Source organism: Tamandua tetradactyla, chromosome 13, assembly GCF_023851605.1.
Source record: "Tamandua tetradactyla isolate mTamTet1 chromosome 13, mTamTet1.pri, whole genome shotgun sequence".
NCBI classification, from domain to species: domain Eukaryota; kingdom Metazoa; phylum Chordata; class Mammalia; order Pilosa; family Myrmecophagidae; genus Tamandua; species Tamandua tetradactyla.
The window spans coordinates 47,984,747-48,008,107 of NC_135339.1; the positions used below are offsets into that span (position 1 = coordinate 47,984,747).

The 23,361-nt window shown below is 36.4% G+C and overlaps 2 protein-coding genes across 3 annotated transcripts in view; both read left to right on the top strand.

Annotated features, from left to right (window-relative positions):
* The first annotated feature begins 5,647 nt into the window (after positions 1-5,647).
* The window catches only part of PTEN (phosphatase and tensin homolog), an 89,388-nt gene continuing 71,674 nt past the window's right edge, over positions 5,648-23,361 (top strand). Inside the window, exons 1-2 of one of the 2 annotated variants that reach the window (XM_077125338.1) lie at positions 5,648-5,783; positions 7,687-7,781. In XM_077125338.1, the coding sequence (XP_076981453.1) occupies positions 7,703-7,781 (79 nt within the window). In that variant the 5' untranslated portion in view covers positions 5,648-5,783; positions 7,687-7,702. Of the gene's footprint in view, positions 5,784-7,198; positions 7,782-23,361 lie in introns of those variants that run through there. The other variant, XM_077125337.1, reaches the window with a different exon arrangement.
* MLDHR (mitochondrial lactate dehydrogenase regulator) lies at positions 6,662-7,034 on the top strand. The gene is given in 2 exon segments (XM_077125340.1): positions 6,662-6,836; positions 6,838-7,034. Coding segments are annotated over 2 exon segments (96 nt in total). The 5' UTR covers positions 6,662-6,794; the 3' UTR covers positions 6,892-7,034.

The following is a 23,361-nucleotide window of genomic DNA, read 5'->3' on the forward strand; positions in this document are numbered from 1 at the left end:
GAGAAGCTGGCTGGCTGAAGCAGCAAGAGTGATTATTTGTTTTGAAACCACCTTAAAAGCCTTCTGGTGATTGAATTAAGTATGATTCGTTGCAGAAGACACTCCCCTTAGCTGACTGCAAATGCAATCAGTTGTGGATGCAGCCAACATGATCATGATTTAAGTCTATGAAATGTCCTCATAGCTACGGACAGGCTAGCACTTGCCTGAACAGACAATCAGGCACCCCCACCTGGCCCAGTTGACACATGAACCTGACCATGACAAGGGTGATCATTTCATATACCACATCTCTCTGCTGAGAGGTGAAAGGAGGCACAGTAGCAAGTGAAATAGCTCCAGGACAGATTTAGGACATGAAAAGCTAAGAGGCAATGATTGAAAATTCCCTCTCTCTCTCTCTTTTTTTAATTCAAAGAAATAAAATTATTTCTGAAACATAAAACATATTTTAATGTATCCATGTGAATATAAATCATTAATAGTTTAAGATAATGAACTTTGGTTGTTAATATTTGTTTTTCATGCAAAAAACACCACCATATTTAGAGAAAAAATAAATAAAAATGGCAACTTAAAAAGGAAACCCTGGAATTCCTTTCAAATGTGAAATTCAATTGTAAATGAAATGGCAATAAAATGATATCCTACACTATGCTATGTATTAGATTTGCTACTTAATTTCTCCTTATCAAAAACGAGTCTAAAATAATCTTCCCATTTTCCTTTGTAAAGATAATAACCTTCGTGATTTAATAGGGAGTTCTATGTGGCCAATTAACCTATCACCCCCATCCTGTGTTCTTCATTCCAGGAACCTGTTTTATTTCGTTCATATCATTTTGTATATTGAAATGTTCTTATTTATTCATCTTCCAATTATTAATATTTACAGATTTATCTGAGGAAATTCCAGCTTTTGTTTACAGGGAACCGGCCAAGAAGGGGATTACACTATTGTCTGGGGTGATTGACCCTGACTATCAGGGGGAAGTAGGACTGTGACTATATAATGGAGGTAAAGAAGAGTTTTCTTGGAATATAGGAGACCCCCTAGGGTATCTTTCAGTACTACCAAGCCCTGTGATTAAAATCAATGGAAAACTGCAACAACCCAATCCAGGCAGGACTACCAATGCCTCTGAAACTTCAGGAATGAAGGTTTGGGTCACCCCACCAGGCAAAGAACCACGGCCAGTTGAAGTACTTGCTGAGGGTAAAGGGCACATGGCATGAGTAGTGGAAGAAGGTAGGAATAAATATGAACTTCGACCACGTGATCAGTTACAGAAACGGGGATTGTAATACTGTTTTGTTCATGTTATACTATTTAAGTTGTGTGATATCAAGTTTAAGAATGAATGTTACCCAAGGATATGTACCCCATTCTGGAGAGATTTACTGTGTTTCCAGTTAGATGCAGGACAGTTGAGTATTGTTAGGTGAAAGAAAAAATGTGTTTTATTGTTTTTTATTTAGAAATTAGGTATGGTTTAAGATGGTATGTATAGCTGCCAAATTGACAAGGGGTGGACTCTCATGGTCAAGTTCATATATCAACTTGGCCAAGTGGTGGTACCTGTTTGTCTGGTTGGGCAAGTGCTGGCCTGTCTGTTGCGATGAGGACATTTCATAGAATTAAATGGTGATCATGTCAGCTACATCCACAGATGATTCCATTTGTAATCAGCCAAGGGGAGTGTCTTCTGCAATGAGTAATGCTTAATCTGATCACTGGAAGCCTTTTAAGGAGGATTCAGAAGAGACAGGCTCTTCCTGCTTTGGCTGATGAGCCTCTCCTGTGGAGTTTGTCCAGTCCCTCCATCAGAATCGTTGGCTTCACAGCCTGCCCTGCGGATTTTGGACTCTGCATCCCCGCGGTCACATGAAAAACTTTTATAAATTTTATATTTGCGAGTGTTCCCTGTTCATTCTGTTTCTCTAGAGAACCCTAATTAATACAGCTCCCTTCTTTATTCCCAGGACCTAGAATTATTCCTTCCATGATAATGGAGTCAGAATCATTTATGAAGGTAGAAAGGGATGAATGACTCCTCCTTCCTGCCCTTCAAAATATCCTTACGTCTTTATTCTCTAACATCATATGGTGCTTATAATTTTGTCATTGATAAATCCAAACAAGAGGAACGTTGTGGATTGTATATTATATATAGCTTTTATAATGCGACTGTGTGATTGTGAAAACCTTGTATTGCTGCTCCTTTTATCCAGTGTATAGACAGATGAGTTAAAAAATAAGAATTAAAAATAAATAATAAGGGAAATAAAGGATAAAATTTGGGTAGATTGAAATACTAGCGGTCAATGAGAGAGAGGGGCAACGGGCATGGGATTTATGAGTTTTGTCTTTTTTATTTTTTCCTTTTTATTTCTTCTTCTGGAGTGATGCAAATGTTCTAAAAATGATCATTGTGATGAATACACAACTATGTGATGATATTATGAGCCACTGATTGCATACCATGTATGGACTGTATATGTGTGAAGATGTCTCAATAAAAATATTAGAAAACAAAAAAATAACACGAACAGAGTGTGTCCCACAGAATGAAGAGCTGACTGGGTTTATTTTCTGTGTAATCACAGTGTGACCCCTGGAATATAGCATTTCTTATGTTCAGGAAAATTTTCTTTTAGGATATAGTTACTTACATATAACCCATGGCAGTATCTTCTGAGGAAATGTCTTGAATATGTAAAGGAATAGCAATATTTGTTATTAGGATAAATGAAATAAGGGAAAAGACTTCAGACCCTTGGAAAAATGGGCTATTTAAATTCAAACCTACAATTACTACATTTTTCTATTCTGTATTATTTAGAAAACTGGCTAAACGGATAAAAATAGAGAAGATTACTTAAAAATTAAAGCCATTGATTTAGATCTCTATTTGAAAGGTCAGTGTGTGGGAGATGCGAAAGGCACCGTAGCTATCAGAGTACAGACAAAAGACATTTTAGCAGCAGGACCTACAAAGAGCACATCAACTATTTATATCACACATCAAGCAGCTTGTCATTTCCATTTATCAAAGAAAAGAAAGGAATTTTCCTTGGACTTTCTTAGGGTGTATTAACAGCACAGTTTTGGAATCAGCTCTGAGGAACTATAATTAAAGCTGGTTTATCATGTTCACTAATTATTCTGTATAGTTAGTCTCCCTGAAGCTTTATATAACTCTCCCTTTGTTACAAGCTTCTGTTTCTCCCTAGGGTGTTCTGAATCCAGACAGGTAAGGAATTGAAGTGCTTAGAAACCAGTGTATTGTATTATCTGTACAGCTAAGCAGATAATTGTAATTTAAATAAGAAAAAAACCCACAATTTATTTTTTAACTCTCCTCACCTTAGATTAGGGCCAGTTATTTAGAGGTTTCAGATCTACCATCTGGGTAAGGAGATCCTTTGAGTAGAAGGAAAAAGTGAAAATGGATATATCAGTATTTCCTTCAGAAAAATACTTAACACTGGGACAGGGAGGAGGTTTTATTCAGCCACTCCTAGTAACCACTTGATGCACTGTTAGGCTGGCCAAACATCTGCCACATTGGGTGATTCTTTCCTTCACCACTAGAGAGGAGTAGAGGGACTTGATGTTCAGAGAAGGAGCAAATATCCTATTTTCTGCCTTTGGTCTGAGAGAAATCCTTGCAGGCTAGTCTCAGGTTCTAGCATTTTAATGCTACAGATGCATCCCCTCTTGCTCCAGAATAGTTCTGTGCTATGAGAATTGAAATGTATCCTCTCTTCATGCCTGACACCAAGAGGGACAGGAATGAGCCCATTTTCTCCCAAGGAAGCAGATTTGAGAGTTTCTCAGCTGTTGGGACACCAATGTTCATACAGGGCAGGCTCCAGGGGAGGGGTGGAGCAGTGTAATGCAAATAACAAATATTCTGGGGACAAGATGAGCGACCTGAAAACAAACATAGCACATCTTACCCCTCCCCATTCTACTTCCCTTCATTTAGCTTCATCTTCATCTTCGCTTTCCCCCAAGAAGTAGTTGATACTCAATTGGGGATAGCTCAGCTTCTTCTTAGGCAATCTAGGGGAACACCTTGAAACCTGGGACTCCTTCTCTTTGGTTATTTGTAAAATAAAGAAATTTCTAGCTCACACGAGGCTGTATGGACAGGATTTTCATCTTTGGAAACCAAAAGCAGGGCTTTCTCCTATTCGTCCCCACACTGCTCTCCAATTCCTTTTATATTCATGATCTCCACCCCCTCCAAGCTGGCCAGAAACACGCACAAAACCAGAGTCCAATATATTGACATTAGAGCTTTGGCAGGTTGCTAATTCCTAGGGTGCTGTTTTAAAAAAAGATGTTGTATACAAATGCTAAGTTTTATGGAGCTTCAGAGGTCGCTGAGAATACTGTAAATATTCCCCGTTTAATGAGTAGTCCTGGAGTTAGGTAATGGCCTGTGGCTTCTAAGCTGGATCTCTTGGGGCTTCTAGTCTTCAGAGGCTGCCTGTAACCATGATGAGCACATACACAATCCTTTCTCACACAGTGCATAAATCCTCTCTAGACCTTCCTAGGCACCTATTTAAAATTATTGCAATGCACAGGCATACTGATTCCCATTCTCCTGAATTTTGAAAAACGACCCAGTGCCCCAGCCTGGTTCCACTACATTTGGAATTCTCAAGTCAGATCCTTCCGGACTCAGATTGTTGCCTTGAGTTCCACTTCCCAGTGGAAAGAACAAAAAGGTAGGCATCCCTACATTGGTATTGATTAATGCCCATGCAGAAGGTGGACCATTTGCTTTGTAGCTGATAAGAAGGGGTGGGTCCGGGGGTTGGAAATGCTCTGCAGTTCTGAGCTCTCTCTCACAGGGATAGATCGGGACTGTAAACAGACTTGACAGGTTTGTTCAGGGCAGACGGCCATCCTCTAGGTTTTCAGACGAGCTCTGTCACTTGGCTGAGTCTACAGTAGGTGGGGCGCGCTCACCAGCTCCAAGGTAGTGACTAGAAATTTGTTGCAACATCGCGGACCCTGCAGCGAGATGCTGCAAGAGATACCCCTTTGGCAGGCGTGCACACAGCCTGGCCGGTTCGCCCTCAGGAAGAGAGCACCGGTAGGGCGGATGCTCCAGACCCCCAGGGCTCAGCCCTTTCTCTTCACGGATGTGAACGCACAGCGTGAGCAGTCCACAGCAAGGAACCTCAGGTCTCGGTTGGGCCGGTGGCAGGGGAGGGGTGGGACCAACTGGGAAACTCTCGCCCGAGGATCTACAGAATTCGGTGGCTATAACTAGCCTGGAGAGGCGGGGGCACGTGCTTGCATCTGCGTACTTGTGTAACCAGCTCCTCAGCGCCAGCGCCGATAGCGCTCCAGCACGAGGTTCCCCCGAGAATGTCTTCCCGGCGTCGCCTCGGAGGGTCTGGGGTCTCGCACCCCAGCGGAAGGCAGCAGACCACTTGCCTCAAGAGCTATCGTAGGGGAATGAGAATTTGGAAAGTTCCCCAACTAGGAGCACACGTGACCTCCTCCTGAAAGTAGTTCCGTCTGTGGCCCTTGTATCCATCCACCCCCTCCTTTGAACTCTCCTAAGTCTTTTCGGCCCCGCCCACTCACGGGTTGCTGCTTCCTACCGTCCGGTACTTCCTACCCCGGCCACACAGCCCCGGCCTCGAGCGGGTGCAGCTTCGCTGCGGGTTCGCAGATCCAGGATCATCCACCCCGCCGGGTTTTTGCTATGATCATAAAGGGGCGGGGCGAGATAGACTCAAAGGCCAGAGCTCGGGTACGTCGCGTTGAACCAACCTGTAACCCCGAGGGGAGGCTGGCTTGGCTCTGCTGGGGCCAGTGAAGGGCCCGCGGGGTGCATCCTACCCACGGGTATTCGCTTTCAGCCCATCTGGACCGTTGTTCTTTGCTACCTGGAAATTCAGGGGCTGATCTGTTTATACTTATGGCGCTCACCTAGGAGCTTGCGTTTTTAGGGCAAATAAGCCGAGTTGCAGAAGCCGCGGTGGGGGAAGTCAAAGCGAGACGGATAGGGAGAAACACACTGAAGACACAATAGCTGTTTGTTATTTGTGCTAAGACTGACACCTTGAGAGACACGGGGGTGGGGGAGAGAGGGAGAGATGTAGGGGTGGGATTTCTAGGCAAAAACTGCTGCAGTCAAATCCCGGTAAACGACTGTGGCCTGATAGTGGGGCAAAAGGAGAGTGTGGAGGAAGGCAGTACCGGGGAAATATGGGGGCGGAGGCAGGGGGAGGGGTGTCTTCACTGCAAGGACAGTGCCTGCGTTTCCGTACACACTGACCAGCGCGGTCACCTGGCCCCTCCACCTGTGCACAGGTAACCTCAGACTCGAGGCTGGCACTGCTCAGCGCACCGGCCTCAGTATTCATCTCCTATCTTCCCCCGCAACGGCCTACCCTGCCTCCTGCTTGGTTTCTCCGTAGAGGCCGAGCCTTTGCCCGTTTCCCCCGCCCAGCGTTGCTGCAGAAGGAGCGGCGGCACGAGCAGTTACAGGCGGGAGCCTCCGAACAAGCCCGAGCGGGTCCCCAGCAGTCACACTGGGCATGCTCAGTAGCGCCTGCAGGCTCCTGGCTCTGCGTTTGCACTAGGAGCCGCTGCTCGGCCCCCATTACTGCTTCTGCCCTGCCCTGCCCAGCCCTGCCCTCCCCTCCTTTCCCTTCCCCTCCCCCGGCGCGACCTCGTCTTCCTCCCGCCACCCCCCGGGCTCCCCAGGCGCTCGGGCTCTGCGCGGCGGCGGAGGGGGCGGGTAGGCCGGCAGGCGGTGATGTGGCGGGACTCTTTGTGCACTGCGGCAGGATATGCGTTGGGGCGTCGGGACGCGGCTGCGCTCAGTTCTCTCCTCTCGGAAGCTGCAGCCATGATGGAAGTTTGAGAGTTGAGCCGCTGTGAGGCGAGGCCGGGCTCAGGCGAGGGAAATGATAGACGGCGGCGGCCGCGGCCCAGAGCCCCTCTCAGCGCCCGTGAGCAGCCGCGGGGGCAGCGCCCTCGGGGAGCCGGCCGGCCGGCGGCGGCGGCAGCGGCAACGCTTCTCGCCTCCTCTTCTTTTCTAACCGTGCAGCCTCTTCCTTGGTTTCTTCTGAAAGGGAAGGTGGAAGCCGTGGGCTCGGGAGGGAGCCGGCTGAGGCGCGGCGGCGGCACCTCCCGCTCCTGGAGCGGGGGGGAGAAGCGGCGGCGGCGGCGGCGGCGGCCGCGGCGGCTGCAACTCCGGGGAGGGGGTCGGAGTCGCCTGTCACCATTTCCAGGGCTGGGAACGTCGGAGAGTTGGTCTCTCCCCTTCTACTGCCTCCAACACGGCGGCGGCGGCGGCGGCACATCCAGGGACCCGGGCCGGTTTTAAATCTCCCCTCCGCCGCCGCCGCACCCCCCCTGGCCCGGACTCCGGAGGCCGCCGGAGGAGGCAGCCGTTCCGAGGATTATTCGTCTTCTCCCCATTCCGCTGCCGCCGCTGCCAGGCCTCTGTCTGCTGAGGAGAAGCAGGCCCTGTCGCTGCAACCATCCAGCAGCCGCCGCAGCAGCCATTACCCGGCTGCGGTCCAGAGTCAAGCGGCAGCAGAGCGAGGGGCATCAGCTACCGCCAAGTCCAGAGCCATTTCCATCCTGCAGAAGAAGCCCCGCCACCAGCAGCTTCTGCCATCTCTCTCTTCCTTTTTCTTCAGCCACAGGCTCCCAGACATGACAGCCATCATCAAAGAGATCGTTAGCAGAAACAAAAGGAGATATCAAGAGGATGGATTCGACTTAGACTTGACCTGTATCCATTTCTGCGGCTGCTACTCTTTGCGTTTCTGCCACTCGTATGGTGGGAGTAGACGGATGTGAATAATTTCCATAGATTGGGGGCTATCACATTTAACCCTGGTTTCTAGATCATGTATTTTGTGTCTCTTGAGTGTACTCAACGTAGGGTGTGTTCGGCTAGACGAAACTCTTGCCTGGTTGCAAGTGTCAAGGTGCAGATTGGTTTCTTAGTCGTTCTCTGTGGTCTTTTCCTAGGGGCTATTGTCCGTTAATGCAGGATACAGTACTCTCAGTGGATTAGAGAGCTCGGTAATCCGGTTTATTAAATGAACAAAAATGTAGAGGCTTTGAGGTTGAGCATATTTCGATTAAATCTTGGCTTAGGCGCTTCATCAAGGGTATAGATCAGATTAAAATGAAAATTAGTGTTGCACGTACGCATATTGCATCAGAATCTGCAGTGATTGTGTTTAGTTTCCTGGGTTGCATTGATAGATTCTTATAAAATGTGTGTTGTGGACTGATTTGCATAACTTTAGAAGCAGAATCATTTTTTGCATATACGGTGCGTTTTGAAGGCAAAGGTAGGTTTGTATGTTTAAACTGAGTTCATTACAGCTTTGAACTGCAGTTAGAAGTTTAGTAGTTTGAAATCAATAGTGCCATACTATGCCTTATAAGGCACTCTTATTAGATCTTTGTTAAATTTGCCGTTTTCTCTCCGGAAAGGGTGATGTAGGATAGGGCTTGAAATTTACAGTGCGATAGCATTTTATGTTCAGTCCCACATCATATGTAATAGAATGAAGATTGAGTGGTTTTAGATCCCAAATTCCATGTAGGTCCAAGGCTATCGTGTACATAGCAGTTGGTGATTGTAGAGATTAAACTTCAGTTCTCACTTGAAATTTAAGTATTATTGGATGCAAGTATTGCTACTCACTTTACAGATTCTCTGACTTCTATGGGTATCCGTTAATTTTTTCTGACTTCTGAACATTGTCGAGTTCAACATAAGCAGCTAATATCCAGAAATGCTGGGGAGAGTGGATTACTCCAGTGTCAGAATGTAGGTAAATGTTAATTTTTTTCATACACTGCACTAAATTTACTGAATCAGCTTATTGAATAAGACAGAAACCAAGAATTTTAACGGTGTGTAGTTTTAGTTGTCTAAAGGTTAGGCCTTTGTACTTCAAAAGATAGTGGTTATCAAGAGGCAGTAACCTTTGCAGTTTCATGTAAAACAAACTAGTTTTAATCACGGATGGGGATAGAGTCCTACTTTTTTTTTTCAGAAAGGAAAGTATTACTGTTTTCACAGAAATTGAGAGTAGGCCTATGTATAAAGCATGTGAAAGCAGAATTAAGCCTGAGGTGACTGAAGCATTTTAGCTCTATCAAGACCTCCATTGTAAACACCAGAAATTAGGCAATGTACATTGTAGCAGTGGACACTATATAGTTAAAATTATGTAATTGCATAAGTGTTAATTTATTAAAAATATTCTTAATAAAAATTATTTCTAAGTAAACATTTCGTTTAAAGGTAGAGTCACATTAAGGTGTCAATATGGTCTAAAATTTGTGAGGAAAAATTTTTTGTTATTCAAGAAAGTGTTTATGATGTGAAGAGGCTTTATTCCTTTGAATTATGTATAGGCTTCACATGAATGTGCACAACTAATTTTGCCCAAGTTTTTATTTTGAAATGAAGATAGATCTTAGTGAGAAAGTAGCTTTATAACATACAGTCAAGTAGAGTTTTTGGTGAAGTTAAAAATAATTGTAAAAAGAATATTTGGAAAATTTTGGAGTGTGCATTAATTGGAAAACTTTACTAAGGCTGAATTTGATTCTCCTGACCAAAGGATAATTATGGAAAAGCTCTTCTGATTTGTGACTTCAGAAACAATCTATTTGTGTGAATTATTAACAATTATCTACATATATAGGGAGAAATTTAATAAATATTTATTTAACTTTTAAAAACACTTTCTCATTCAACAAAATTAAAAAAAAACAAAATGCCTGCTGGCATTAGATTTCTTTCAGGATTCAGGGTAGGCTTGTGTTGTTTTTACTTTAAAGCATTTTAAAGTTACTCTCCCAGGTCCTTACAAGTGAGCAGTGAGGCAATTGGCAATTTCTCCTTTGATTTCAGAGTCTGTAGACCTTTCTACACGTGAAATTTATGTGACTTAAGACTTTCTCTAAAATGTACTTTTAGTTATGGTATGCGTAGAAAACTATCAAATATTGTGTAAAATGACTAATAACACTTAATTTCTAGAGTTGTGGTTTTATTGAGCCAAATATTGATATGAAAAAGAGTCACTGAGGAAAAAGTCAGTGAAGGGCTTCCTTTTTTTTTTTTTAAGTTCAGCTCCCAATAATTTTGTTATACCTGAGAACTTTGGTTGGGGGGTGGGGTGGGATGGGTGGGGTGGGAATTAAAATGTCTATTAAAGACAGTTGCTGTCAGGTTGTAGTGTCAGTTTCAGCAGTAAGCCTGTAAAAAGTTTGATTCCTTTATGAAAGTAGTGATTGGAGTATTTTTATCTGATACATATAATAAGTGTTTTCTCATAATCAAAGGAAAATTGAGGACCGTAATTCAGTCTTTAAATATTTGCAAAGTTGAATTTTTCTAAAAAGCAATTTGTTGATAGTGTTTTACTCTTAATGTTATTCTGGAAACAGTGTTGAATACAGGACTATAATGTATTTAGTGTCTTTAGATGACATGAGAATTTTAGGCTCTTGTATTTTTGTTTATTAGGTTTGTGTCTAGTAAAATATTTATATAGGGAGTATTTGCAACTTGTAGAGAATACAGTGAACTTTTCAGCTACGGTTTGAAGTTATCTATGTTTTGAGATTTTTAAAGATAAGGGATTATTGAATATTACCATATTATGAGATGTTTTTAAAAAATTCTGAATAGTTAACATTTTATATTGTTTTGCATTTTTTAAAGTTGTATTTCTTTCTTAACCATTTGACTAGGCCACCTGTTTGCTATATGATACTTTACAAACTTCATGAAAGGAGTAATTTGTAGATTATAAGAGTCTTACTATAAGGAAAAGGGAATTTTATTGCTGTCCATTATATATATTTGTACAGTAGTACAATAACCAATGTAGGTGTAAAGTACTTATAAAATACTTAATAAATGCTAAGTGATTAAAGATCATAAAATATGATGAGAAGTAACCACCTGATTTTAAGCTTAGTTTTAGAAATATATTAAGAGAGAGATGCATTCATGCATATTAGCTATTAGAATTTTATTTTAACAATTTGGGAAAGGTACATGGTGACGTTTTAATTTATGTATGCACCAATTTATCTTTCCCATAGTAACATCTTATTGGTATCAAATTCTTTTTTGTAGTTTTCTTATTTTCAGATATTCTCATTTTGAAATTTGTCCCATTTGCTTTTTGTTCATTTGGTGGTAGCTTAATGCTTTTTAATAATTTTAAGCCACAGGTGGCTTTTAATGGGGAATATTTGTTTTGGAGAATTCACCGTTTCAACAGTAATTCATTTTCAGTAAGCATATTCTATTTTAAAATTTTTATTTCAGTCTTTCTAGTAAGTCAGAAGTGTAGGAAATAATTTTTTATTGATAGTCTATGTGAAATCAGAGTTTGTGAAGAGAAATTTAGACGAGTATATGCATGTGATAATTTTACACCTACTTCATGCCTCTGCCTAACATTCAGCTTTCAGAAGATATGTTACTCATGACAGTATAAGAAACTAATTTGGTACATTTTTTTTCTTTAGAGATTAAAAACTAGTTCTGAAGTGTTCGTGCATAGAACTCATTATTCCTCACTTTTCTTTCTTTCTCTCTCTCGTTAGATAAACTTGATTTGCACTAATTTCGGCATTGGAGAATTCATTTTGTGGCCCTAATTCATTAAAAAAAGGTGATAGGATTTCTTCTAAGGGTGGTGACTTATGACATTTGAGTTAACTTGTGAGGTTGGGATCAGTAACAATTTCAGTAAATATTTAATTCTGTTTTACAATTGCTTTTTATCTGGTAGCTTTGAAATTAAAATAATTGCTGTCAGAGATGTCAATAATGTTGAGGTTAGACTAAATAACCTAAATTGATAAGGATTTGTTCAGAAAACTGATATCCTTAATTGTTTTATATAGGTCATGTTACTGCTATGTGCATTCTTTGCAAAAGTGGCAAAAAATGTTTTCATCTGTGAATAATGCCTCTTTGTAAGTATTGAATATATGTATTCACTAATGTGAAATACTTTTAGTTTGTCGGGAAGGGTGAAATTATTATGTTGGAATTGACTATTCACTTTTCCCCTAATTTTTCGAATTTCTTTCTTGATCACAGGAGCTATATTAGTAATTTGATTCTTTTAAAATAATTTGCACTAAAATAAAGGGCTATTGGCAGATATTAATATAAAAGGAATAAATATAACTTAGGGAGTGAATTAATTTTGAATGGGAAGTTTTAATTTAATTCAGCATAGTTCAAGCAGAGCCTCTTCATTTCAACTAGTTCACATTAAGCGGTAAGTGGACATCTTCAGGGTATTGGGTATACACTTGTTGACAGTGTTGAGAATACTGACAGTTGGATATCGGTGGCTGCACGAGTAAAAGAATATTCTTGAACTGTACATAGTGTGGGAAAGAAAGCTATTTATGTATTAAATTTTGAGTGGTTACATACATAATTATCAGTAGTTATCACTTCAAACATGGACAGTGACTCTAATTTATAGATGTTCTACTCCAGTGTCTATATATGTTAATATAAAGTTAGCAAACTGTCTTAAGACTTTTTAAAAATGAACTTTTATCTCTTTAAATAAGAGAATACTTTCAATAGTTGTTTTATAATTTTCAAATATGGTTAAATATATTTTAAATTAGATTGAATATTGAGTATTGGTTTTAAACTACATCTTAAAGGTATACATTGTTTCATTTTAGATTTTAGAGAAGCACTGTGGGCTCTGGAGCCAGACTGCCTGGATTGGAATTCTGGCTCTGCCACTTAGTAACTGGATGACTTTGAGTGGGTTACTTAACTTTTCTTAGTCTATTTTATCTGTAATATGGGGATAATAATGGTACTTACCACCTATATATTATCTTGAAGATTCAATGAGATAATATAGTGAAGTACTTAGTATAGTACGTGGCGCAGTGTAAATACTTAAATGTTAGCTGCTACTGTTAAAAAATTATAATTTCAAATTACCCATGTGTGAGAAATTATTTGTATTTTCCTTTATGGGAGGAACAGTGGTTATAACTGAATTTCCTCATTTTTGGATATGTTAGAATTTTAATTAATTTTGAGTGTTTTAAAAAAGTGGGATATTGTAGGACCTCAGTGTAGCATGTTTGTGGTTTTTGATGTTTCATCACAAATAGAATGTAAACCTTTGCTCATTTATACTGTTGACCAAAGAAAAATCAGAGCCTCTTCATTTCAACTAGTTCACATTAAGATAAGATGAAAATTTATTATGGCATAATAAAGTAGAAATTTTAACATAAAAATTTGTTTTAAGGGCGGGCCACAGTGGCTCAGCAGGTAAGAGTGCTTGCCTGCCATGCCCGAGGACCTGGGTTCGATTCCCGGTGCCTGCCCATGTAAAAAAAAAATTTGTTTTAATATTAAATTTTACTTTGGAAATGGAGCAACTTAAATATCATTTATTTTTATTCACAAAAAGTAATCTCTGGTTCAAATGAAATAAAATTTTAATGTAGGATGTGAGAGTTATGTAAACTTTTTACTGATACAGGTATATTTCTAGGATTGAAAAAGTTCAGTCTTTTAGGGGAGTCATGAAACTTTGAATGTCAAATTACATTTATTACAATAAAATTACCTGACAATGCACTAATATAATATAGGAACTTAAATTTGGTGTTAAGCCTCTGTATTTTTGGGTCTCCTTTTCATGTTTGATTAAAATCCTCAATATAATTTTAGGCCCTAGAAATGGGAAGAAGGAGCTAAAGGATATATATGTATATATTTTTTTTACATGGGCGGACGCGGGGAAACGAACCCAGGTCTCTGGCAGGCAGGAGAGAATTCTGCCACTGAGCCACCGTTGCACTGCCCTAAAGAATTTTTTTTCTTCATATATTTTTACGAGTTTGGAAAGAGTTGGTATATACTTGAGACCTGCCAGTAAAAGCCATTAAATATGCATAAGGATTTTCACATTTTTTTTTCCTTTGGCTGTACTGGTCAAACTATCACAGTACCCTTAATGGTGAAGCGCTTAATTTTCAGTGAGCTTTTTACTTGTTTATTTGTTTTACATGGCAGAATGAATGGTACCCCATCAAATTCTCTGTATGATTATCTGATGATGTGATTTTTATGTATTTTGTTAGATTTTGTGTAGACTAGCTGTATGTTTGTTCCAAGTCTAGTTTGCAGAATTGAAATGTGTGATTTGACGTATTTTTGACCAAGTTGTCTGAAGCTCACTTTCTCTTTTTTAAAACTCTACACACCCATAGTGTTTTGGTTTTTATCACTACCCAGAACTTATGATTGATTCAGTATTATTACAGCCCTTCAGAATAGCTTTTACTTTGATTTTTGTAGATTTTCAGATTAAAGCACAAGAAAGTTCTCTTTTAGTAGTAATTTGCATTCTCCTAATCTAATGTTTTAATATTTTTGATCTTTTTGAAGAAGATGTGATTATTTAAGGTATTATGAAATGCAGTCTGATTTGAAATCAGGTGTTCTTTAAATCAGATATATCCTCAGAGGGATTTTTAAATATAGCATATATGTTCAAAATTGCAAACTACACTATTTGTTTTGAAATATATTTAGGTTTTTATTTTCCTTTTAAAATTCTCTTTCTTGAATTAATCTGACTCTTGAGTGCTCTGGTGACTCTGAACTGATTAGAGACTAGATAGAATTTAAACTTGTTTCTGTTTCACCGAAAATGAAGTTTGGGGATATTATTAATTCTGATTTTAGGTATTTAGTTTTTAATGTGTACCTGTGAGTTACTATACTCAGTCTGTCAGAGATGAAGTGGAATGCCTGAGTTTTTCTGTTTTTGTTTTTCCCTTCATAACAGGAAAACTGCTTTGCTTGCTTAATTTGGCTGTGTTATAAAATTCATTCAACTTCTTGACATAATTTATGAGTGATATGAGGACTTGAGTCAAAATGTATTTTTCTTTTTCCTTTATATAATAGATTTAGCTAGCACAAAAATTCTGATAGTGGCTTATATTTGTTTAGTATTTTTTGATTAACAAAATGCATTTTTAATCATTAGCTCATTTGATTTTGCAAATGAAATAGAGGTAACTTCATGAGGTAGACAGAGCAAGTATTTACTTTCCTAATTTTTTGCAGTTTAAGAATTGAAATTCCAATGGAATCCACAGTTTGTTAAAGGATAGTGGAAGGTTGAGCCCAAAGTATGAAGCAGGGGTTTTTGTTTTGTTTTGTCTTGGCAACTGATGCAGAATTTTTCCTGTTAGTGGTTCTCAAACTTTAGAGAGCCTCAGAATAAGCTGGAGGGCTTGATAAAGCACAGATTGCTTGCCTCACCTCCAGAGTTTCTAATTTAGTAGATCTAGGTTGGGGCTTGAGAATTTGTATTTTTTTAACAAGTTCCCAGATGATGCTAATGCTTCTGGTCAGGGACCACACTTTGAGAACCCCACTGTATTACATTATCTTCTGCCAAGGAAATCCTTATTGTTCTCCTTTCTGTTAATAGCATTAATACGTACTTTATCTCATTTGATCTTTTCACCCTAAATGCTTAGCATGATAAATATTATCCTGAATTTATAGAGGAGGCATTTAACTTAGACAGCATGGGCGGAATGGAATCAGCTAGAACTAGCTTAAACACCTGCTCAACCACTACTTAACCTCATTAGACCTTAGGTTCCACATCTCAAACGTAGGGATAAAAATCTTTAACTGATAGGGTGGATTTTTAGGTTTGTTAAAGGTTTAGGATCTTTTTTTTAGAGTATTGAATTTTAACCAGGAGTGATGCTCCCTTTCTCCCGATAATTTGGCAATGTCTGGAGATGTTTTTGATGTTATACTGGGTAAGTTGGGGGTAGAGGGTGTGGCTGTTATTGGCATCTCGTGGGTATATGCCAGGAGTGCTGCTACATACACTGTAATGCACAGGATAGTCCCCCACAGTAAAGAATTGTCTGGCTCAAAATGCCTAAACTGCTGAGGTTGAGAAACCCTGGTTTAGAGGTATAAGGTGTCCTGTACATAATAAGTATAGTATTTGATAAAAGTCAGTATTTTTCCCCATAGCTTGTGTCCACAAAATCCATCCCTAGTAGCAAGATGGTTTATTTGTAGAGGGCTCATGTGTTATTTGAGTGATTGTGAAAGTGTTGCTTTGAACTTCTATTAGAAAAGGCTGAAGATGTTTTCAATAAACATTTGTAAGTGTAATACACTACATGTGGCATTCAGAAGGACATTATATAGGATTACTCTAATGGGGTTGATGTATATTAAAGCAATTAAACATGTTTTTTATATTGCCAGTGGTTTTAAAAGTAATCTTCAGCTTATTTCCCTTAATTACTGTTTGTAGCCGTTGAGCTTTTGAGTTACTTTGCTCCCAATATGTTTTTGTTGTTGTTGTTCAAGACACTCTTTAATATTATACTTATTTATTCTAAGGCTCCTTTTGTTATAGCCAGATATAGTTAAGTTAAAAGTACTTATATAAAGTGGCAAATTTCTGACAAGTTATAAAAACTTCCCAAATCTTTTCACATAAAGAAACTAAGTTTGGCTCCTAAGCGATCTCTAACGTGTTACATCCTTTTTAAAGCTCTGAATTTGCCAGGTCAGCTTGTTGAATTAAAACACTTTATCTAAATCAAAAACTTGCATTAATGTGAAGGTTTTAGGGAAAAAAATTGGAATGGTGTTTTAGATTAGTCCAGGGATAGGAGGGTGCTTAGGTGGGTTCTGCTTTTCTTTTTTTTTAGGGCAGACAAATATAATTGCGAAAGTGTTCTAGGAATAGATTGTTTGCTATGATTTTTTTTTTCTGTTTGCTTGGTTTTACAATTTGCTTTGCTTCTCGCTTTGCATACGCAGAATTAAATGTCAAGGCCTTATTTTTAAAATTCTTATGAAATTTAAAATTTCCCTATTTGTTTCTTTTTGAAATTACAAGAGATACACAGATACTGAAAAATACTTTAAAACCAGGACTCCTAATCAAGTGATAGCTTCAAATTTATATAAGAAAAACAGAAAAGTCATTCATTGCTGTGCTTTAATTGAATAATGCTTATGGTGATTTCAGTGTATGAATAAACTTCATTTGCTTACTGTTTTTAGGAAATGTTATTTTATAAAAACATGACTAATTAAAGAGAATTTGAAAAAAAATCACCCACTTTCCTACTTCTCTAACAACTTCAAGTTTCCATATTAGCTTCCAGTTTTGTTCATTTGCATATATTTTAAAATCTAGTTGATCATAGTGAATTTTTTTTACGCAAACATTTTCCATAGCACTTCATAATTGTCTTAGTTTTTCTAATGGTGAAATTATCAGCAACATTTAACCATTTCCCTGCAGTTATACATTAAACTTGTTTATAGTTTTTGGCTAATATTTTTGCGGCTATTTTTCTGTCTTTTCTGATAGATTGAAAATAATCAAAATTTTAGAAAATTTTTCATGATTTTATTCACAGTATCATAATCTGTTACACAAAATAGCTAAAGGTTGGAGTTTTGAAGCTTCCCCCCCCAATTTATTTATAGGATAGCTATTGCATGTTTAAAAATTTAAGCGTATTTTAACGTATTTAAATTAGATAAAATAACATTTATGTAAACATTTTTGATCCATCAATTTCTTTTTTACTATAGTAATGCTGTATTAAATTGAAAGTTAAGTGCATATAGAAATAATTTGAATAAATGATAACAGTTTTTATAGTAACATGTTCGTAACTCTGTTACTTTCCTTTCTTTATTCAGAAGCAGTATTGGTTGTCATGATGTTACTGTTCCCTGGAAGTGTTTTGAGTGATATGTTTTAATATTTGCATAGCTGCCCTAGCTAATTATTGATAGTAATTGATAAAGATTTGCTGTGCATTTGCATTTATAATCAACACTGGTTTTTGATGTCAAAAATTCATTTGTTAATTTCAGATTTTATTATGAAATATTAGATACTAAAAGAGGGAAATTATCTTTTATATTCCAGTGATAAAGAATGAAGTATATGACAATTCTTTGTCAATGGAGTTTAGTCATTTATTAATTTATGTAATTCGAAAAAAATATTGAGGTAGAAACATACTTTCCTCTTTTTTGAACATTATTTGTTAGAATAACATTTTCCATATGAAATAAAATTGTTTCAGTTCTCAAACTTAAGGAAATTGTGATTAGGTGCAGTATATACTTTCTTGACTGTTAATGAAAACTTATTGAAGGCAAAAATACTTTCTTTGTAAGTGTCTGTATGTGTGTTTTGTGAAAATGCAAGAAGCAATCTAATACCTAAGTAGTTTTCATGGATTGGTTGTAGGAAATCAATATAAAATAAGTAACAGCTCATTTAAAGTATGGTACAGTTTTACATATCTAGGTTCTGTCTCATGTGGTCAAGATTATATGTAATACTGTCAATATACTAAGGTGCTAATTATTAAAGATAGTTGGATTCTTTTTCAGTACTGGAAAGGTCACACAGATTGTGATTATTGTGCGGTATCCAAGAACTAAAGCCTGCCATCTGTTATTCAAATGTAGGAAAAAGTTAAGATTATCTAGTGATAAAAATTTTTTGATACCTCTGGTTTTGGAATCTCTTAATTATGACTTTTAAGACTAATATCACATTTTAAGTTTTGCAAAAATGAAACTTTATAGTTATGCCGGAGTTCTGTGTTTTCTCTACCAAAATACAAAGATACTGTGGTTGAAACTCTCCTGGCTTTTAGTAGTTTTTTGGTAGATTGGATATTTAAGTGTAAGTATCCTTTTAACTTAGAGATATTGAATTATGCAATATTTTGATATTTTCAAACCAGTTTTCCTAAGAAGTTGAGATATATAGGAATTCGTTCTTACAGGACTTAATCAGGGAACTGATTTAATATAAATTCCTTAAAAATTTAAATATTTTTTAGGTTCTCTGCTTTGTTTTCTTACAACTTGAAAGTTTCTTCTCTGTATTGTAGTAAATATACTTCCTCATTTGAACCACTACAGAAGTTGTTTCTATAACTTCTTTTCTTTTCACTCCAAGGACTTGGTTTTACCAGGTTGCATTGAAGTCTTTAAAAGTGCATTAATAGGGTCTGATTAATTTTAATCTATAGAGTTTTATTTATTAAGTTGAATTTTTTTGAGAGCTTTGATATCATGCCAAGTGGTTACTATGATCAGAAATAATATTTAAATTTAGATATGATTTTGAATTTACATTTTCAAATGCAACTTTATGTCTAGAGCCTAATATTTTTTTGTCAAAGAAGTACCTTGCCAAATTTTAAATCAGTGTCTGTGAGGAATTTAGATTGTTTTAGAATCCACATGTATTTCTAGAATTTGTTCAGGACTGAATTGTGGGCCAGGAAAAGAGTGATATTCTTTTGGATAGACAGATAATGTGATACATAACATATTTCCTTCGAAGAAAGGCAGATATGTGAGATTTTTATCAAAATACTTAAAGTTTAAAAGGCATTATCCATTTCTTTACTTAACAGTATTTAAAGGGTGTGAGATTTGAAAAGTTTCCTGTTGCTTTCATTCATATCCCTCCCCTTTAACTATTAATATTTTTGTATTGAGCTTAGTTTTTTAATATTTTATATACAGGTTTAAAAAGTTGATTTAACAGTTTTGTTTTCTTTACATTTCAACTTAACTATTTTCCAAGGTTTTCAATATGTTCTTTGAAAATGAAGATTCTACAGCTAATCATTATCAGTAATTGCATTTCTCCTTCTAATTGATTGATTGTAATTAAATTCATACTGTTGGATTTAAACTAAAATGGTATCCCTTCAGTAACCAGCATTTATTGGTAGCTGACTAAAATAAACCAAGGAATGTAGGCTTATTCTTGTATCTGTTAGTATGTTTTAAAGTTGTATATTGTACATTTTCAAATACAGATTTTTGACTAGTATTTTTGTAGTTATAATTTCAGAGATTTTTTTTGCTAATTATTCACTAAAGTGATTATGAAAATGATATAATGATTAAAACTATCTTCAGTAGGAATTTGAATCTTATTTTATATAATATTAGAAAAAGTTAATTATAAGAAAATCAGTAATATGGTTTTTACCAATAAAATTCTTACCAATATAGTAATGAATACGTGTGCCTTATATTTTAGAATTCACGTGATAGCTTGTTCATATTATTTTTTCCAAACTAAAATGCTGCATTTAAGCAAAAATATTTTTGCCAGTTGAGAAAAGAAAAAACTGATTTCCTAGATTTAAAATGTAGAATAAAGAGACTTGATTTTATTATATTAAAGCGAAACAGAAAATGAAGCACTCTAGCATACTCTTATTTTAAAACAAAAAAGCTTTTTTCTTTTAAAGTGGTTTGAAATTAACAGGGTTTTTTTAATGATAAATTTTTATTGTTAGGAATGCACTTAAAATTGTTGCAGTTTTGGCTTGATAACTAGGAAAAAAACCACTTGCTAGAGACATTTATAAAATATTAGAGTTTTGGTTTCTTAGCATGTTATGATTTTCTTAGTAGGTATTGAGTATTGTTAATTAGTTCATGGTTGCATCTTAAAGATCAGTATAGGTGGAAATTTTGGCATCTATTATTTCTTCAGAATTCAGTTTGCTAACATTGTGTGAAATAGCACTAAATATTACTAGGCCTTCGTTCTCAAACTGCTGATACATCCCATGACATCTTCGGAAACTTAACCTGTTTGAGTATCATTTTAGTGGCCTTATGTAATTATAGAGTAGCCCAAACCTAGTGTTTTGGGTAACCACTTCTGATTAATTAAATGATAAAAGCATAGCTTTTATAGTAGAATGATACTTTAGAAGCATCTTACAAATATAACATCAAATACAAAAATTAGACCATTAAAGATACTGTTACTTAGAATTTGGATTGATTAAATCTCAACATTTTCTTTTATAATCTTTCATACGTTGTATGATTTTTCTGTAGAAAATTAATTATTGAGCCATTATTTAGCTTTGTTCAAGTATATAATGCTGTCAACAGGTATATCAAATGCATGTCATTGAACTCAGTCTCTTGGAAGCTATTGGCATGTTATATATCCATATTTTGTTTGATTAGTCACTGGCAGTCGATCCTAGATGTTTTTTAGTGGGAGCAAAGCCGTAGGGTGGTTTGTGTGTGTGTGTGTGTATGTATGTGTATTTTAACAGCAGCATAGTTCTGAAACAGGAAACCAGTCTTATCGTATTCATCCAGAGACCTAGGAGGAAAGTAATTGTTTGATATTCTCGTTAAAACCAGTTAGTTGGGCAACTTAAATTTTCAGAGGTTCACAGATGCAGGCTTGAACAGTTGTGGATACATTATTTCATAATTAACTATGCCAAAGAAAATTTGATTAAAAATATACTAAGTAAATATAATTGTAGCTGGCATTATTAGTCACTTAAGATTTTTCTTTTTGTGATTCTAATTTGCTTAAATATACACAGTTGAAGTTCAGAGTCCATTTGTCCCTTTAAAAATTAAAAATTTTAAACTTAGTTTAATTGTACTTTTCATCTCCTTAGGACAGATATGTTAAGAAAAATCAATATATCTGGTTGGCAATGCTTTTTAAAATGATTCTGAAATTTAAATAGTACTCTAGGGGAAAAAGTTAACTCTTTTTTCATCTATTTGTCACTGGAAATTATCTTTCCCTGTTTGTTCATATATATAAGTACAGTATGACATAGTTGTAATTAGTATTTTCATATTATTCTGTGGTCTGACTTTTCACAAATGTCATTTTTATATATCAGCTTGTCATTTTTAAAGCTGTATAGGTAATATGCCATCAGTCTAAATACTATGGTTTGTTTACTGTACCACATCAGGCTTAGCACTGTTGTGAAATATCTTTGTATAGTTTTACCCTTTCTTGTTTGTTTTTTCAGTATTTTACTAGAGTGGGAGTGCTGGATTATAAAGTACAGTACTTTCATAGCTCTTTGTAGGTTGCAGATGTCTTGCCGATGAACCAATTTTTAGTATTACTACTACAATGATTACTAGCAGTTCTTGATGTTACCTTAGAAGACTGCAATGCTTTCATTTAAAAAGTGAGATTTAAACTCCTTACAAAGCAAAAAATATGTGCATACTTTTAGTCATGATAGGTTCATATAATATAAAAGAGCTAAAGGAAAAATCTGAGTTTAAGATTATTTGAAGAAGTTAAAAATTTCAGTAACATTCATAGATTGTTTTCCTTTCTAATTTTGCACTGCTAGCAGTTAACTAAAATGCATTAAAAGAAACTTAAAATTTATGCTAAAGTGAATTTAAGTTATACTGAAATTAATTCTTTTACAATTTGTTTGTAAGACACCATATCAGGTTGCTTTCTAATGAGACATTTTAACTAAATTTAACAGAATCTTTTAAACTCAGGCACCCTCTAATAATAATGACACCTTATTACAAGTGTAGAGCCCAGTGCAACTTTATAGGTTAAAAGATATTTTCAGATACCTCATTTGTTCCTTGAAACAATGAGTGAAAAAATTAAAGCAAGTGATATTATCAATATTTTATAGAAGAACAATGCAAAAATATTTGATGCCCAGAAATGGGTGACTTACTTGAAATCATAGGCTTTTAAGTTGCAAAGCTGATTTTTCATATTAAACAACGGTATTCATTAAGTGGGTCTGGTACCTAGTAAATATTTAAATTTTCTTTTTAATTCCTGAGTTCTCTGTTCGTGACTGTTTCTTCTTTATTCTTAACAATGCCTATTTTTAAGACCACTCTTCTTAGTATTTTTGTAGTTCAGGTTTTCTATGCACCATTTTCCCCTTTAAAAGTTATAGAGTACATTAATCTGATCTGTATTTTATATTAGGACAAATTGTTTCTAAATAATGAACAATTAACACTTTATCACCTGGAAAATTTAAGAAACTATTTCCACTTTCCTCTCAGTTTAAATCTTCAACTTAGAAAACAAAGTCTATTGTCACCATTCAACACTGATAAATAATAAGAAATATAAAATCTTTCATGAAATGAGAGAAATTAATAGAAGTCCACAAATGACTGGTATTTAAAACATTTGATTAGAAAGGTTGATAATATAGATGTATTTTTGACATATTTGGAAACTTTTTAAAATTTAAACATTAAAATTTGATGAAAGAAATGTAAACCTAGTGCAGCTTATTCATTAAGGGCTGAATTTCTTTTATCGCTCACAGTAACCTTAAAACATCTGTTGGTTGAACACTTAAGAGAAAGCAGAAAAAAAACTCCAGAAATTCCTGGTAAATAAAATTAAATGGTGAAGTCC